The sequence below is a fragment of the Microcaecilia unicolor genome, chromosome 6 (assembly GCF_901765095.1).
Source record: "Microcaecilia unicolor chromosome 6, aMicUni1.1, whole genome shotgun sequence".
Taxonomy (NCBI): domain Eukaryota; kingdom Metazoa; phylum Chordata; class Amphibia; order Gymnophiona; family Siphonopidae; genus Microcaecilia; species Microcaecilia unicolor.
In genome coordinates, this window is record NC_044036.1 from 222,325,297 (window position 1) to 222,342,886 (window position 17,590).

Sequence of the window (17,590 nt, forward strand, 5' to 3'; positions counted from 1 at the left end):
TCCGACAGGGTTCGGTCCCGTGGCTCACGAGTTGAGGGAGTGACCGGGGCCGACTGCCCACGCGGTCTCTCTACCCCACTCTCGCCGGCGGACCGGCGGGCCGACGGGACCTGTTCTCCTGGGGTCGCTGCCATCGGTGCCGATGTCTCGGGCATCGATACCGGTACCGAAGAACCGGTCTTCGATACCGATGCCGTCGAGGTCGACGTCGAGGGGCCGGCGCAAGTTCCAAAAAGACGGTCCCGCAGAACTTGCCTCGCAACCTGAGTCCGTTTCCGGAGACCGAGACACAAAACGCACGACTTGAGATTGTGCTCCGGCCCGAGGCACTGGAGGCACCAAGCGTGGGTGTCGGTCTGCGAGATCGGCCGGCCGCAGCGACCACACTTTTTAAATCCACTCGGGACCTTCGAGGACATCGACGGAAAAATCGCGTCGGCGAAGTCAAAGTCGGCAATGGTGGCTAAAATCACACCACGAAAACTGAAACCGACCGAGCGGCCACTAGGCCGCAACGAGGCGTCCCCGCTAGAAAGCGAGGGAAAAGAAGGAGCGCGTGCTCCACACGCGCAAAATTCTCTCTTTTTTTTTTTTTTTTTTTTAATAAAAGAGAAAGAAGAAGAAGAAGAGGCCGAACAGGCCAAAAGCGACGATCCGCGTAAACGCGGTCGAAAAAATCCGGCGGCTGAAACGAGAGAGAGGGGAAAACACAACTCTCTCAGTCGCGGAAAAAAAGTAACTGGCGGGAGCGGTCGCGCACGGGCGGGAAGACGGCCGCGCATGCGCGGTGGGCGTGCCCTGCGTGTCGACCGTCCCGCGAAGCTTATTTCCGGTTGGTGGGGGCTGCCGCGGACGTCACCCAGTCGTGAGAACAAGCAGCCTGCTTGTCCTCGGAGAATAGTGCTTTCAATGCATCCCAAAGGGTCCCACCTGAGACTACACCCGTATCATTATTATCAAAATATTCCTTAATAATCCCCCTCAACTCTTTACATTCCTGCTCGCCCTCCAGAAGTGATTCATTAAGCCTCTAATGTGCCCCAACTCCCCTTTTCCCCATTCCACTCAATGTTATTCAAATGGGCGCATGATCTGAAGCATGTATACTGTCAATCTCTGAGCCATTTATCTCCCCCCAGACTGCCTGACTGCACCAGAGTGCATCAATCCTAGTATAAATTTGTTGTGCATGTGAATAATGTGTGAAAGTCTTCTGCCCAGGGTGCTGCAATCTCCATACGTCCACCATATCCAGTTCCTTCATTAACTTAAGAAATTGTCCCTTCGTCCGTGTGTCCCCATTCCCTCGCCCCTTAGAATGATCCATCTTCTCTACTGGGAAATTGAAATCCTCTCCCATAATCACCCTCCTTGCCACAAATACCCCCAATTCCTCATTTAACAAGTCAAAATATGCCCTGTGTATGTGAATGTGTATGCCCTGACCAGTATTCGGCGCATACACATTCACAAATTTAAATAGGTGTATTATGAATACTTCCTTTCAAGGCTATACATCTCCCTGCTTTATCTTTATATACTGCTTCCTTAACAAATTGCAGACCATCTCTAACATAGATAACTAGACCCCCTGTTTTGCCTTCTTTCGGGTCAGCCACTGGAAAGCCCTCCCCTAGGCCCTTTCCTATCCCTCCCACCTTCCCTCCTCCCCCCCTCCCAATCCTCGCAACTGGCCCGTACCTCTTCCAGCCAGTTTGAACTCTGAGGAAGCTAGCCTTCGCCAGAATCCCATCTTATTACTTATATATCCCCTTCAAAACTGTTCACCCTCCCTTATCCTATATTTCCCTCTCTTATAAAACTCTCATTACTGTAACAACCACACAACTCCTGAACCCCTCCACACTGTTACCTCCTCCCAGGACTTAAGAGTGCAGTCCCAAAGTTTAATCAAGTCCCAGTATCCGATGGTGTAGATCTCCTTTTTCCTCTGTCCACCTTATCCCAGCTAGGAGGACTCCGTCTGAAATCTCCCTAACGATTTCTTGGAGAATTTCCCACTTCAGCTGGCAAATTTGTGCATCCCATCTCCGCTAGGATTTTCCAGATTCCTTCCGGTCTGAATAGCCTTCGAGATTTGTCACCTGCTGTTTCTTGAAGCCCAAAGGGATACAGCCATTTATATCTCATTCCCTCCTTCTGTAAATATGAAGTAATCTCCTTAAAGTCCTGTCTCTTTTGGAGAGTCATTTTAGCAAGATCCTGAAAGACTTGTGGCTTACAGCCTTTCCAATGCACCTCCCCTAGAGCTCTGGCTTTCTTCCATATCCGTTCTTTTACTGCAAATTCGTGATAACAGACAATTATGTCCCTGGGAAAGTTCCCTCTTTGTGGGCCCAAGCTCCTGTGGGCTCTTTCAATTTTAATAGTCTCGGCCTCTTGGACTTCTATTGTCTCAGTTCCAGAGTGCAAGATGTGAACACTTAAGTCTTTCACCATCGCCATTACATCTTTAAACCGTTCTTCCTCTGGCACTCCTTTAATCCTTAAATTACACCTCCATGTTCTATTTTCTAAATCTTCAATTGCTCTCTCCAGCTCCTCCCGCCTTTGCTGTTCCGATGCTAGCCCTGTCTGCAGACTGCCAACCTCCTCCGCCATCGCCTCTACCTTCTCGGCCACTCGTCCTCCTATCTCCTTCATTTCTGCTTGCAGCTCCGCCACCGCTGTTTGGATGCTTTTCTGGGTTGTGGTTGTTACTAGCTCCGATTTCATCTCTTTAAACCATCTCGAAATTTCCCTCATGTTCACCGCCATGTCTCCGGTTTCAGCATTATCAGTGTCCAGGTCCGACTCGGATTCATCAGGCGCCATTTTCGTGCCACGCGTTGAGACCCTCTGGGACCCGCTCTGCCCCGTTCCGGACTTCTCCGACGCATATTTATACTGCAAAAGTTTTTTTCTCGCTGCCATCATAGCCCGGAACTTCCTCCACCTCCGCACCATTGAAATCTGCTCTCTGCCAAGGGGATTATATCTCCTTTTTCCCGGACTCCAGCGGAGCACCGTTTCTAAGCTGCCATCTTCTAGCTCCGACGTCACTTCCTCCTCCTTTCTCTCCTTTTTCTTTGTTTTCTTCAATATTTTTTTGACTCTCTCTCTCTGTCCAGATTTAATTCATTCTTACTATCCATTCTTTAATTTCCTTCTATTTACTTCATTTACCTATGGCTTTTCATCTTTTCCTCACCCTTGTTCTCTCCGTGCCCCTTCCTCTTATTCTCCAGTCTTTCACTACTCCCCTTTTCCATCCAGCAGCTCTCCTCTTTCTCTCCCCATCCTTCCAGTGTCTCCCCTCTTTCTTTCTGCATCCTTCCATCCAGCACCTTCCCTCTTTGTATCCCATCCTTCCACCCACCTACCCTCTCTCCTGATCTTTCCATCTAATGTCTCTCTCTCCAAATCCTTCCATTTAATGTCTCTCTCTCCCCCCTCCTTCTATCCAGTGTGTCTCTCTCTCTACCCTTTTCTGTTCAGTGTCCCTTCTCTCTCCACATCCTTCCAGTCTCTCCCCTTTCTCTCTGCATCCTTTTATCCATCTCCCCTCTTTCTCTCCCTATCCTTCCATCCAGCGTCTCTCTCCCCATCCTTCCATCTGTTTCCCCTCTTTCTCTCCCCATCCTTCCATCCATCTTCCCTCTTTCTCTCCCCATCCTTCCATCTGTTTCCCCTCTTTCTCTCCCCATCCTTCCATCCATCTTCCCTCTTTCTCTCCCCATCCTTCCATCCGTCTTCCCTCTTTCTCTCCCCATCCTTCCATCCCTCTTTCTCTCCCCATCCTTCCATCCATCTACTCCCTCTCCCGATCCTTCCATCCAGTGTCTCTCTCTCTCTATCCCCTTCTTTCCATTCAGTGTCTCTTTCTCTACTCTTTTACATTCATCATTTCCCCCCTCTTTCTCCCCATCCTCCAATGTCTCTTCTGTTTGTTTCTTTCCCTACCCTTCCTTCCAGTATCTTCCCTCTTTCTGATCTCAGCCAGGATCTCCCCTTTCTCTCCATCCTTATCACCATCAGCTTCTCTCTTTCTCCAGCCCTTCTCCATCTCCCTTCCTTCTCTCCTCACTCTATTTTACCTCCTTCCTCCCGCTTCATCTCCCCTCCTTCTCTCCCCACTCTATTTTACCTCCTGCCTCCCGCTCCATCTCCCCTAACCAAAAAATTGAAAAAAAGCAAGCGCGACACCACAGGCAGCCTTCGGGCATTGGCTCTCTGCTCTGAAGCCGCTCCTCTCTCTGTCCCTGCAGGAGCGCAGCGTAGCAGGAAGTTGATCTCAACTTCCTGCTCCAGCGCTCCAGGGGCAGTGACGTGAGAGGAGAGAGGAGCAGCTGCAGAGCAGACAGCCAATGCCTGAAGGCTGCCTGCGGTGCCCCGCTTGCTTTTTTACATTTTTTTTGTTGCAGCCACTGCTGCTCAACAGAAGCAGCAGTGGCCGGAAATGGAGGGAGCTTAGCGCCGTCGCGTGTTTCAGCGGGAGACTTCCCGCTTTGGCAGGAGTGCGGGAGATGACCCGCTAAATGCGGGAGACTTGGCAGGTCTGGCTTAGGTGCCTTCTGACAAAATAACCCTCCATGTCATTGGTTATGTTATTAGAAGATAAGCCATAGCTTCAGTTACTGGAGTTCGGAACATGGCACACCTCAAAGTCACTGACAGCCACGCCATATAGACAGAGAAGAAAGACCTATTCTGTGGCAGCTGTTGTGGCTAAAACTAGGAAAGGAGAGAATGGGTAACTGGTTAGTGCACTGGAGTAAGCTGATTGGAGTGGCTGTCTGAGTGGGACAGGGGGTTGTTTAGCAGGGGGCTGGAGAGCTATATTCTATACATTTCTTCCTCTCTGTTTCTGCATTTGTTCAGAAAAGGCATCTATTAATCTGACCTACCTGACTGAAACAAGAAGTACTACTGGGTAAGGAAACGCGCCAAAGAAGCTTCAACAAACGATTGGCTTCCTCCAGTATCTGCTGAACTCGGATAACACTGGTAGAGAAACTAGACAATGATCCTTGGTCTCCACTCTAAAATAAAGGAAAAGGAAAAACATCATATTTTGCCTTTAAATGGTAAGAGCCAGATTTAGGCTTTGAGGAAAAAGGTAGAGAAAGAAGTACATTAGGCTTGCAGATGAGCTGTTTTGCATCATGTTGTATTTCGTGAATAAAGCCCACCAAATGAAACTGTGAACAGGAAGTACAAATTAATTGCTGATGCTTTTTTTGGATCAGGACCAGATAGCTATATCAATGAATATGCAGCACTACTGGTTCATGCTGAAATTACTACGGAATTCATATTTATTTCTAATACTACTGTAGTTAACATTTGAACACAAAAGCTAAAATTTTCCAACCGTCTACATAAATGAAGTCAATGGTTATGGCTTTGTACCTTAGCTTTAACGGCAGGAGGAGTATTATAAACCAGCTAAGGAAAGCTATTGCAGGCACGCAGTGCAGCAAGATGAAAATGTACTTTTCATCTAAGATGAAAAGTACATTTTCATCTTGCTGCACTGCGTGCCTGGAATAGCTTTCCTTAGCTGATTGGGAAGTTAGCAAAAACGTCAACACCATGGAAACCTGAATGTGGAGTGCCACAAGGATCACCTCTCTCGCTCTTTTTAACTTAATGATGACTCCCATTAGCCAAATCGCTATCCAACCAAGGTCTCAACCTATACATCTATGCAGATGATGTCACGATATACATCCCGTTCAAACAAGATATAACCAAAATCACAAATGAAATCACACACAGCCTCCAACTAATGAATTAATGGGCGGACGCATTTCAACTAAAACTAAATGCAGAAAAACACAATGTCTCATCCTGACATCACAATACAATACAAACAAACCCACTACCATAAACACCCCGGATTATACTCTTCCGGTCTCAGACAGCTTGAAAATCTTGGGAGTCACAATTGACCAAAACCTCACACTCGAAGATCATGCGAAAAATACAGCAAAGAAAATGTTCTACTCAATGTGGAAACTTAAAAGGATCAAACCTTTCTTCCCAAGAGAAGTATTCCGCAGCCTAGTACAATCAATGGTGTTAAGCCACCTAGATTACTGCAATGCCATTTATGCCGGATGCAAAGAACAAATTATTAAGAAGCTACAAACCGTTCAAAACACAGCAGCCAGACTCATATTTGGGAAAGCGAAATATGAAAGTGCCAAACCCCTAAGAGAGAAACTACACTGGCTCGCACTAAAAGAAAGAATTGCATTCAAAGTTTGCACCCTGGTACACAAAATCGTTCATGGGGAAGCCCCGACCTATATGGCAGACCTTATAGACCTGCCTACCAGGAACGCAAAAAGATCAGCACGCACATTCCTCAATCTCCGCTACCCTAACTGCAAAGGGCTAAAATATAAATCTACATACGCAACCAGTTTCTCATACATTTGCACGCAGTTATGGAATGCATTACCGAAGGCCATAAAAATAACGCAAGACCTAACTATCTTCCAAAGACTACTGAAACCTGATCTGTTCAAGAAGGCATACCAGAAACACCCATCTTAAACACTAAATAATAAGACTTCACACGACCTAGACACAATTTAAATCTGATCACTTGACTGATTAACCTCCTAGCTATTAATGAACAAGCACTACCACTTTAATCCTTAGTTCGAATATGGTCTTCCCACAGTCGATGACCTAATGTATGTTACAATCCAACCTATTACTCAGGAACCTTCATGTATTCTTCCTTAACATTAATATATGCACATGTTATATCTTTCTACCATGATGTTCTATGTATGTATGTATGTATGCTATCATATATGTATGCACCTTAATGCAATACCATTTGTAACTCTGTCACCCGGAAATGGCAACCGCCATTACAGCAAATGTAAGCCACATTGAGCCTGCAAATTGGTGGGAAAATGTGGGATACAAATGCTACAAATAAATATAGAAGATCACAACTAAGAGCAACTTGCCTGTTAAACAGAGATCAAAAGGAGGGGTATGGGGGAGATAAGAGTAGAAAGGTAATGAGCTGCTCCAGAGAAATACACATGAAAGCGAGGAGAAGCTTGAATTATATGTGGAAGCAGCACATAATGAACCAATGTAGGGACGACATTAGTATGACCATAACAGAAGTCAAGCTAAGATGCACAGCCGAATAGGCTGTAGCATAGACAAGATAGTTCACTGGAAGACCAGTGATCAGTGAGCTGCAATAGGCTAAGCCACAGGTTCACTTGGAACACACTCAGCCAGTCAGGTTTTCAGGATATCCAACGAAGCAAACACCCACAGAAGGTGATCTCTCTCCACAGGAGAAACAAAGACAAACGTACAAACAGTGGATCCAAAAAAAGTCCTCTCACAGTTGGTGTCTTCCTAAACAAGGTCTTTATTCAAATCAATAAAAACAACCCAACAAGAAACGTCAGGGGTCTATTGATCTTTGATGCAAAATAACTTGTAAAGCAGATGACTCACAGTCAATTATAAGTTAACAGAGATATCGTGTGCAATACGCTGCTGCGACTATCTCTGTCAAACGCAGCGTGCCGGTTTATTGATTTGAATAAAGACCTTGTTTAGGAAGACACCAACTGTGAGAGGACTTTTTTGGATCCACTATTTGTACGTTTTTCAGGATATCCACAATGAATATGCATGAGATAAATTTGAACGAATAACTTCTATTGGACACAAATCTTTCTCATGTATATTCAATGTGTGCATCCTGAAAACTTGCCTGGCTGGGCATGTCCAAGACCTGGGTTGATAAAACCCCTAGTTTTTTAGTATATGTTACAATTTTTAGAATTATTTACCTTGATTCTAGATGCTTGGGACTTTATATTCTGGATATCTTCTATAGAAGCCTCTATGCCACATACCAGTTTTTGCCCTTCCGAGATCTGCTTGCGCAGAGCATCATAATCTTCGATCAACCCAAGAACATGGCTTCCATTTTTATCTGCCCACATATGATGGCCAGGAACCAAACGAGCTGGGGCATAGGACATGCTAACAGTGGATCTGCTGCTGCACTGAGAAGCACCGTCATCATTATCTTTTGCAAATAAAATGAAATATAAATATTATGAATTTTTAAGATAACATTTATTTATTGACAATTTATAACATTTATTTTAGTCATATATAAAAGCTAACCTGGGGCATCAAAGAGATAACCATTTTGATCATTCTTATCTTCTGCATCAGTAACAGGATCTGTAATACCAAAATATGACAGGAGTATTGAGTCTTCTGCATCAGTAACAGGATCTGTAATACCAAAATATAACAGGAGTATTGAGCATGGATGCAAGTAAAATATTTATTCTATGTCAAGGGTTCTTAGCAAGGCCACAAACTGAGTAAATAGCCCATCCAAATTAGCCATAATTTTATTATTATTTATATATCTCTATATATATCTATCTATTAATAATAAAATCGTGGCTAATTTGGATAGGCTATTTACTCAGTTTGTAGCCTTGCTAAGAATCCCTGACACACATACACAAACAGCTACTACTACTACTACTTAACATTTCTAAAGCGCTACTACGGTTACGCAGCGATGTACAATTTAACATGGAAGGACAGTCCCTGCTCGAAGAGCTTACAATCTAAAAAGACAATGTACAGTTAATCAGATAGGTCAGACAGATTGGGGCAACCTATATGTTCGAAAGGTTAGGTTCCGAACGCAGCACTGAAGAGGTGAGCTTTAAGCAAGGATTTGAAGATGGGTAGGGATTCAGGAAGACTGTTCCAGGCATAGGGTAAGGCAAGGCAAAATGAGTGGAGCCTGGAGTTGGCAATGGTGGAGAAGGGAACTGAGAGGAGGGATTTGTCATGTGAGCGGAGGTTACGGGCAGGAACGTAGGGGGAGATGAGGGTAGAGAGGTAGGGTGGAGCAGCAGAGTGAGTGCATTTGTAAGTAAGGAGGAGAAGCTTGAATTGGATGCGGTATCTGATCGGAAGCCAGTGAAGCGACTTGAGGAGAGGGGTGATATGAGTATATCGGTTCTGGCGGAATATGAGACGTGCGGCAGAGTTCTGAATGGATTGAAGGGGGGATAGATGGCTGAGTGGGAGGCCAGTGAGGAGCAAGTTGCATTAGTCGAGACGAGAGCTAATGAGAGCATGGACGAGAGTTCGGGTGGTGTGCTCAGAGAGGAAAGGGCAAATTTTGTTGATGTTGAAAAGGAAGAAGCGACAGGTTTTGGCAGTCTGCTGGATATGCGCAGAGAAGGAGAGGGAGGAGTCGAAGATGACCCCGAGGTTGCGGGCAGATGAGACGGGGAGGATGAGGGTGCCATCAACTGAGATAGAGAGTGGGGGAAGAGGAGAAGTGGGCTTAGGTGGAAAGACGAGGAGCTCGGTCTTGGACATGTTCAGCTTCAGATGGCGGTTGGACATCCAGGCAGCAATGTCGGATAGGCAGGCCGATACTTTGGCCTGGGTCTCTGCGGTGATGTCTGGTGTGGAGAGATAGAGCTGGGTGTCATCAGCGTAAAGATGATACTGGAAGCCATGAAATGAGATCAGTGAGCCTAGGGAAGAGGTGTAGATAGAGAAGAGAAGGGGTCCAAGAACAGATCCCTGGGGAACTCCAACAGATAGCGGGATGGGAGTGGAGGAAGATCCATGGGAGCTGACTATGAATACAAAATACTAATAATTGGGAATAACATATTAACATGAAACAACATAGGAGTGATTCAAAATGATTTAACCAGGAAGGAGAGGCACCTCCCTGGTTAAATTATACTCAGCAGGCCAGCCGCTGAATATCAGCTCTACCTGCCTAGTCTGAAATTGGGAAGAGAAGGGGTGGAGTCAGAGAGGAGCTGGCACTTATGTGGGCATAAGACATATTTAGTGCCAGATAGGAAAGCACAAAAGGCTGTTCTCTCTCCTCTTAGCTATGCAGATGCTGGCACTGAATATTGGCCAGCACCCCCATTACTTAGGGACAATCAATCTGATTTTCTCCGACCTTTGCACTCTGTTCCTCAACCCCCCTGTAATAGTGTTGGCAAAGATTCAGCATGGGTCTTCAGAATTATAGCCAGACAAAGCAAGAAAACCAAAAATTATTTATTAACACAAATGCTGAAGTCTGCTCGTTCACTGGCACAAATGAGGAATACAGTCTCTGGAAACTCAGATGCAATCTTTATGTGGGCTTTTTGCTGACAGAACCCAAGTCACAGTTATGCAGGCTCACTCAAAACAATGAACATTGGTCAATTGGGCCTCGCAACGGCGAGGACATAACTGAGATTGACCTGAAAACAAACACAACTAAGTGAGAGTGAAGCCTGGAACAGAACAGAAATGGGCCTAGGAGGATGGAGTTGGATTCTAAACCCCAAACAGATTCTCTGTAACACCGACTGCCCAAACCGACTGTCGCGTTGGGTATCCTGCTGAAGGCACTAGTGAGATGTGAATGTGTGGACAGATGACCACATTGCAGCCTTGCAAATTTCTTCAATGGAGGCTGACTTTAAGTGAGCCACTGATGCAGCCATGGCTTTAACATTATGACCCGTGACATGGCCTTCTAAAGTCAACCCAGCTTGGGCATAAGTGAAGGAAATGCAATCTGCTAGCCAATTGGAGATGGTGCGTTTTCCGATGGCAACTCCCATCATGTTGGGATCAAAAGAAACAAACAACTGGGCAGACTGTCGATAGGGCTTTGTCCGCTCCACGTAAAAGGCCAATGATCTCTTACAGTCCAAGGTGTGCAACTTGTCCTCACCAAGGCAGGTGTGTGGACGGGGAAAGAATGTTGGAAAGACAATTGACTGGTTCAGATGGAACTCCGACACCACCTTCAGCAAGAACTTAGGATGAGTGTGGAGGACTACTCTGTTATGATTTATTTTATTTATTTATTACATTTGTACCTCGCGCTTTCCCACACATGGCAGGCTCAATGCGGCTTACATAGTAACAATATGAAAAATTACAAAGTCATAAAAAAGAATATACAATTTGAAGTAAACGCCATATTAATGGGGTTAACGGATAAGTAAATTGAACATAGGAGGAATTTGGTGCAGAAAGAAATGAGCGTTAGGAGGTAGGCGTAGGAATGGATATGGGATAGCAATAAGGATAATGGGGAACATGGTCAATGTATAACAATCATCGATAAGAATCATGTAGGAAGGCTTAGTTAGGTTGAATCATTAGGGTAGGCTATCTTGAAGAGATGGGAGGAGGAGTGGCCTAGTGGTTAGGGTGGTGGACTTTGGTCCTGGGGAACTGAGGAACTGAGTTCGATTCCCACTTCAGGCACAGGCAGCTCCTTGTGACTCTGGGCAAATCACTTAACCCTCCATTGCCCCATGTAAGCCACATTGAGCCTGCCATGAGTGGGAAAGTGTGGGGGGTACAAATGTAACAAAAAACAAAATACCCCCAAAAAAGCATTTTGAAAGTAGTTGTCCTGAAAATTTCCTAGACATTCAGAGATAAACGTTTCCACCAATCGAAAATACCCTATCAAAACGTGCAATGGTGGTACTGGTCCCTGCATCCCAAAAACAGGTGCATGGACTACCAGGGCTTGGAACTCACTGACTCTACGAGCTGAAGTAACAGCCACCAAGAAAATGACCTTCCAGGTCAAATACTTCAGATGGCAGGAATTCAGTGGTTCAAAAGGAGTTTTCATCAGCTGGGTGAGAACGACGTTGAGGTCCCATGACACACTGGTGGAGGTTTGACAGGGGGCTTTGACAAAAGCAAACCTCTCATGAAACGAACAACTAAAGGCTGTCCAGAGATAGGCTGACCCTCTACACGTTGATGATAAGCACTGATTGCATTAAGATGGACCCTTACTGAGTTAGTCTTAAGACCAGACTCAGATAAGTGTAGAAGGTATTCAAGCAGGGTTCGTGTAGGACAAGAAAAAGGATCTAGGGCCTTACTGTCACACCAGATGGCAAACCTCCTCCATTTAAAAGAGTTAACTCTTTTTCGTGGAATCTTTCCCTGAAGCAAGCAAGACTCGGGAGACACCCTCCGAAAGACCTAAAGAGGCAAGTTCTAAGTTCTTCACATCCAGGCCGTGAGAGCCAGAGACTGGAGGTTGGGATGTAGAAGCAACCCCTCATTCTGAGTGATGAGGGTCGGAAAACACTCCAATCTCCACGATTCTTCGGAGGACAACTCCAGAAGAAGAGGGAACCATATCTGACGGGGCCAGAAAGGTGCTATCAGAATCATGGTTCCGCGGTCTTGCCTGAGTTTCAGCAAAGTCTTCCCTACTAATGGTATGAGAGGATACGCATACAGAAGGCCTGTCCCCCAATGTAGGAGAAAGGCATCTGATGCTAGTCTGTCATGGGCCTGAAGCCTGGAACAGAACTTGTGATTGGTCTGAGTGGCAAAATGATCTACCAAGGGGGTGCCCCACGCTCGGAAAATCTCTCGGACAACGTCCATGTTCAGCGACCACTCGTGAGGTTGAATTATCCTACTCAACTTGTTGGCCAGGCTGTTGTTTACGTCTGCCAGATATGTGGCTTGGAGAAGCATGGTGCGCCAAAAGCCACATCCTGACAGCTTCCTGACACAGAGGGCAAGGTCCGGTACCACCCTGCTTGTTGTCTGTCTGAATTAGGATAATTTGATTGGACAGCCAGTCTCTGAAAGCCTTTAGAGCGTTCCAGATCGCTCGCAATTCCAGGAGATTGATCTGAAGACCTCTTTCATGGAAGGACCAAGCTCCTTGAGTGTGAAGCCAATCTACATGAGCACCCCACCCCAGGAGGGATGCATCCATTGTCAGCACTTTTTGTGGCTGAGGAATTTGGAATGGACGTCCCAAGGTCAGATTGGATCGAATGGTCCACCACTGAAGGGATCTGCAAAACTCGGTGGACAGTTGGATTACATCCTCTAGATCCCATGTGGCCTGGCACCACTGGGAAGCTAGGGTCCATTGAGCTGATCTCATATGTAGGCGTGCCATGGGAGTCACATGAACTGTGGAGGCCATGTGGCCTAGAAGCCTCAACATTTGCAGAGCTGTGATCTGTTGAGATGATCGAGCTGAGGACATTAAGGCTAAAAGATTGTCCGCCCTTGCCTGGGGAAGATAAGCTCGAGACGTCCGTGTGCAACAGAGCTCCTATGAATTCCAATTTCTGAACTGGAACTAGGTGGGACTTGGGATAATTTATTACAAACCCCAGCAGTTAGAGCAGTTGAATAGTAATCTGCATGGATCGTAGAACTCCTGCCTCTGTGGTGTTCTTTACCAGCCAATCGTCGCGATAAGGGAAGACATGCACTCCCAGTCTGTGTAGCGATGCTGCGAAAACTGCCAAGCACTTTGTAAAGACCCTGGGCGCAGATGCTAGACCAAAGGGCAGCACAAAGGTAATTCCTGTGAGCTGGAAGCACCGAGATGTGAGTATAGGTGTCCTTTAAGTCCAGAGAGCATAGCCAATCGTTTTCCTGAATCATGGGAAGAAGGGTGCCCAGGGAAACCATCCTGAACTTTTCTCGGACTAGGAATTTATTCAGGCCCATTAGGTCTAGGATGGGATGCATCCCCCCTGTTTTCTTTTGCACAAGGAAGTACCTGGAATAGAATCCCAGCCCTTCTTCCCCTGGTAGAACGGATTCGACCGCATTGGCCTTTAGAAGGGTTGGAGAGTTCCTCTGCAAGTACCTGTTTGTGCTGGTAGCTGAAGGATTGAGCTCCTGGTGGGCAATTTGGAGGTTTTGATTCCAGATTGAGAGCGTACCCCAAATGGACAATTTGAAGAACCCACCTGTTGGAGGTTATAAGAGGCCACCTTTGGTGAAAAATATCAACCTCCCCCCAACAGGCAGATTGTCCGGCACAGATACTCTTACCTCGGCTATGCTGCTCCGGAGCCAGTCAAAAACCCGTCCCTTGTTTTTGCTGGGGAGCCGGAGGGCCTTTGGCGCATGCCGCTGACGAGAGCGAGCCAGCTGGGAGCGAGCTTGAACTGGCTGTCAAGGAATAGGGAGCACTCCTCCTCCCTCCAAAAAAACCTCCTAGAGGAGGAGGTAGTAGCAGAAGGCGTCCAGCCGGAGAGAGAATCCATAGCATCATGATGCTTCTTGAGGGTATCGACCATACCCTTAACCTTCTCTCCAAAAAAGGTTATCCCCCTGGCAAGGAACATCCGCCATTCGCTGCTGGGTCTTCTGATCCAGGTCCGAGACACGCAGCCATGAGAGTCTGCGCATGACGATACCCTGAGCAGCTACTCAGGATGCAGCATCAAAAGTGTCATAAGCCCTCCTGGCCAGGAATTTGCGACACGCCTTCTGCTGCCTGACCACCTGGTGAAAAGGCTCAGCAAGCTCCGGAGGGAGAGCTTCAACTAAACTGGACAGTTTGCTTAACCGAGTTCCGTAAGTGAATGTTGGTGTACAGCTGGTATGTTTGGATCTTGACGGCGAGCAATCCAGCCTGATACGTACGCCTCCCAAAAGAATCCAAGGTCCTAGACTCTCTGCCCGGGGGCACCGAAGCATAGTACTCTTGGCTCTTCTGAGAGCAGAGTCCACCACCATAGAATAGTGAGGAAGTTGGGCCTTCACCATCACAGGCTCACCATGGACTCTGTACTGGGATTCGGACTTCTTGTTGACCACTGAATTCGAGAGAGGGCAAGACCAATTCCGCAACATCACTTCCCTGAATGTATTGTGCAGGGGGGCCGTTGCAACCTCTGCAGGCGGAGAAGGAAAATCCAGAACCTCAAACATCTCAGCCCTCGGCTCATCCACAGCCTCCATGGGAAATGGAATGTCCATAGACATTTCCCGCACAAAAGATGAAAAAGAGACTCTCAGGTGGAGATTGTCTAACTTCAATAGGCAGAGTAGGATCAGAAGGAAGCCCCTGGGAGTCTTCTTCAGAAAAATACCTGGGGTCTTCCTCCTCTCCCCATGAGTGCTCCCCTTCGGTATCGGAAAAAGCTCTGGAAGAGCAGCCCGAACCCGAGCCTGTCTCGACTTCGAGGATCGACATCCTCGTGGGGGATGTCAAGAAGTCAACCAGCCTGGACTCCGGCGAAGCTTCCTTCACTGACGTCAAGGGAGAGTCAACCCGGGTGGTAACCGGCTCGAGGGCGGGGATCTCCTCACAGGAGATGGGCCAGATGCCGTCTCAGCAGTAGGTACAGGAGGCGCAAGCACCTCCGGTACCGAAGCAGTCATTCCAGAAGCCCTGGAAGAATGGCCCGGAGACGCTCATCGAGAGCTGCCATCGGAAAAGGCTGCAGGGCTGGTGCAGGAGTCGGTGCCAGAATCTGAAGGGGCTCGAGAGCCAGTACCAGGCTGCCAGATGACCGATGCATCGGCACCTCCTGAATAGAGGGTGAGCGGTCCTCCCGGCGCCGATGCTTCTCGGGTGCCGACTCCCTCGGCTCCCCAGAGATCTTGGTACCACGAGGAGGAGATCGATGACGGTGCTTCTTCGCCTTCACTCGACGCCCGTCATCGACACTCCTCGGTACCGACGAGGAGGATGTGGAATCCTCACGCCTCCTCGGGGCCCGGTCTGACGAAGGTCGGTCCCGGGGGGCCTGCATAGCAGTAGGCCTCGAGATGGGTGGAGACCCACTCGATGCCTCGCTGCTCCCAGCTCAAAGCGGTCTGTCGGCAGCCATTACCTGGACTCCCGATGATGCTTCCCTCGACGACGACGACCTCGGTACAGATGTCGATGAAGACGTCGAAGGACCGGACCGATCCGAAAAAAGCCTTTCGCACTGAGCCTCTCGAGCCACCTGGGTTCTCTTCTTCATTAACTTACACAGCTTACAAGCAGCTGGAAGATGATCGGGCCCGAGGCAATGGAGACACCACGTGTGAGGGTCGGTAGATGAGATGGTCCGGTTGCAGCGAGTACAGCGTTTGAAGCCGCTGGAAGTCTTCGATGACATAGGCAGGAAAATAGTGTCCGCTAAATTAAACAACTTGATTGTGCCAAGAAAAAGGGCATGAAAAAAGGGAAAAAGGAACACAGCCGAGCGGCCTGAAGGCAGCCGTGACGAAAAGAAAGGAAACTTAGAAAAGATGAGGAAAAATAAGAAAATAAGGGGAAAACACCTTTTTTTTTTAAATAACGGAAGAAAAATCAAAGAAAAAGAAAAAAGGGCGCGATACACGCAAAAAAAAATTCTCCTGGGCCGAATACGCAAAGGAGCAGCGAAAAAAACCCCTCACGAAGCGGAAAAAAGAGAACTGACGGAATCGTGCGGGCGTCGCGGGCGGGAAGTCACTCGTGCATGCGTGGTGCGTTGTCCCCGTGCGCCCCACGTCGCTTTTAGAATTTAAAAAAAACATTTTGCTTTTAACTCCCGGTCTCCTGGGCCGTCGCGGACGACAACCCATGCATGATGATGTCCAGCCTGCTTGTCCTCGGAGAAACAGATATCTCCGAGGCACCCCATGCAGATTAAGAATCATCCACAGGATGCCCCCAACGTCCCTACTGCCTCTGACAACTCCTGAAGTGTCATCACAAACACGGCACAAGCCAAAGGACAGAGATACAGTATGCGGCGCAGTTTACCAATGGCTGCAGCCATGCTGAAAGTGCTGGAAAATATGTTCCCCTCAAACTGTCCCTACTACAACCGGCACTGCAAAATGGGAACTGGAAAGGATCAAAGAATGACCACCAGCGATATCTTTTTTTTTTTAGTATGTTTTCACTGCAAGGTAGTTGCTTCATTCCAGTCATGGGAAGACTTAAGGAACCCCTCTCTGGTAGTGGGGAGAGGTGGCCGAAGCACACCACAACACGCATGGTTGGGGAGGGAGACTGACAGGGGGAGCTACCCGCAGCATGGAGTATGCACCCCTGGGGCAAACCAGCCCCTGAGAGTCAGGCAGACAAGCTCCTGAAAAAGCTGTCTTCAGAGCTCAAATGACAGGGAAAATACCATTATGCCTCAAACTCTCTTATTCTACCTTTAGAAAGAAATGGAAAATCTTATTTGACAATTAATGGCCTATGGCAATGGTTCCTAAACCTGGTCCTGCAGGTACCCCAGTCAGTCAGGTTTTCAGGATACCCACAATGAATATTAATGAGAGATATTTGCATGTAGTGGAGGCAGTGCATACAAATCTCTCTCATAAATACTCTTTGTGGGTATCCTAAAAAGCTGACCAGCTGGGGTGCCTCCAGGACCGGGTTTGAGAACCACTGGCCTATGGGAAATAGTGACTTTTTCTGTGTGGTAATGACACAGTTACAATTAAGTCCACTTATAGACCACTAATACCATATAGCAAAGTTACTTACCTGTAGCAGGTATTCTCCGAGGACAGCAGGCTGATTGTTCTCACATATGGGTGACGTCCACGGCAGCCCCAGGTCCGAAAAATCTTCCTAGCAACAAAAGTTGCTAAAGCCTTCGAGAGTGCAGGTGCGCGCATTGCGCATGCACAGCCATCTTCCCGCCTGTCGTGCAAGAGTCCCGCTTCAGTCAACTTATGAAGCAAAACCAAAGAAAGGAACAACTCCAAAGGGGAGGCGGGCAGG

General features: G+C 47.4%; 1 protein-coding gene across 4 annotated transcripts in view; it reads right to left on the reverse strand.

Moving 5' to 3' along the window:
• The window catches only part of LOC115472220 (CDK5 regulatory subunit-associated protein 2-like), a 513,663-nt gene that overhangs the window by 191,375 nt on the left and 304,698 nt on the right, over nucleotides 1-17,590 (reverse strand). For 2 of the 4 annotated variants that reach the window (XM_030206414.1, XM_030206412.1), the window contains 3 exons: nucleotides 8,188-8,247; nucleotides 7,845-8,086; nucleotides 4,908-5,042 (listed from right to left, as the gene is read on the reverse strand). In XM_030206414.1, the coding sequence (XP_030062274.1) occupies nucleotides 4,908-5,042; nucleotides 7,845-8,086; nucleotides 8,188-8,247 (437 nt within the window). Of the gene's footprint in view, nucleotides 1-4,907; nucleotides 5,043-7,844; nucleotides 8,087-8,187; nucleotides 8,302-17,590 lie in introns of all 4 variants that reach the window. The other 2 variants (XM_030206413.1, XM_030206410.1) reach the window with 2 other exon arrangements.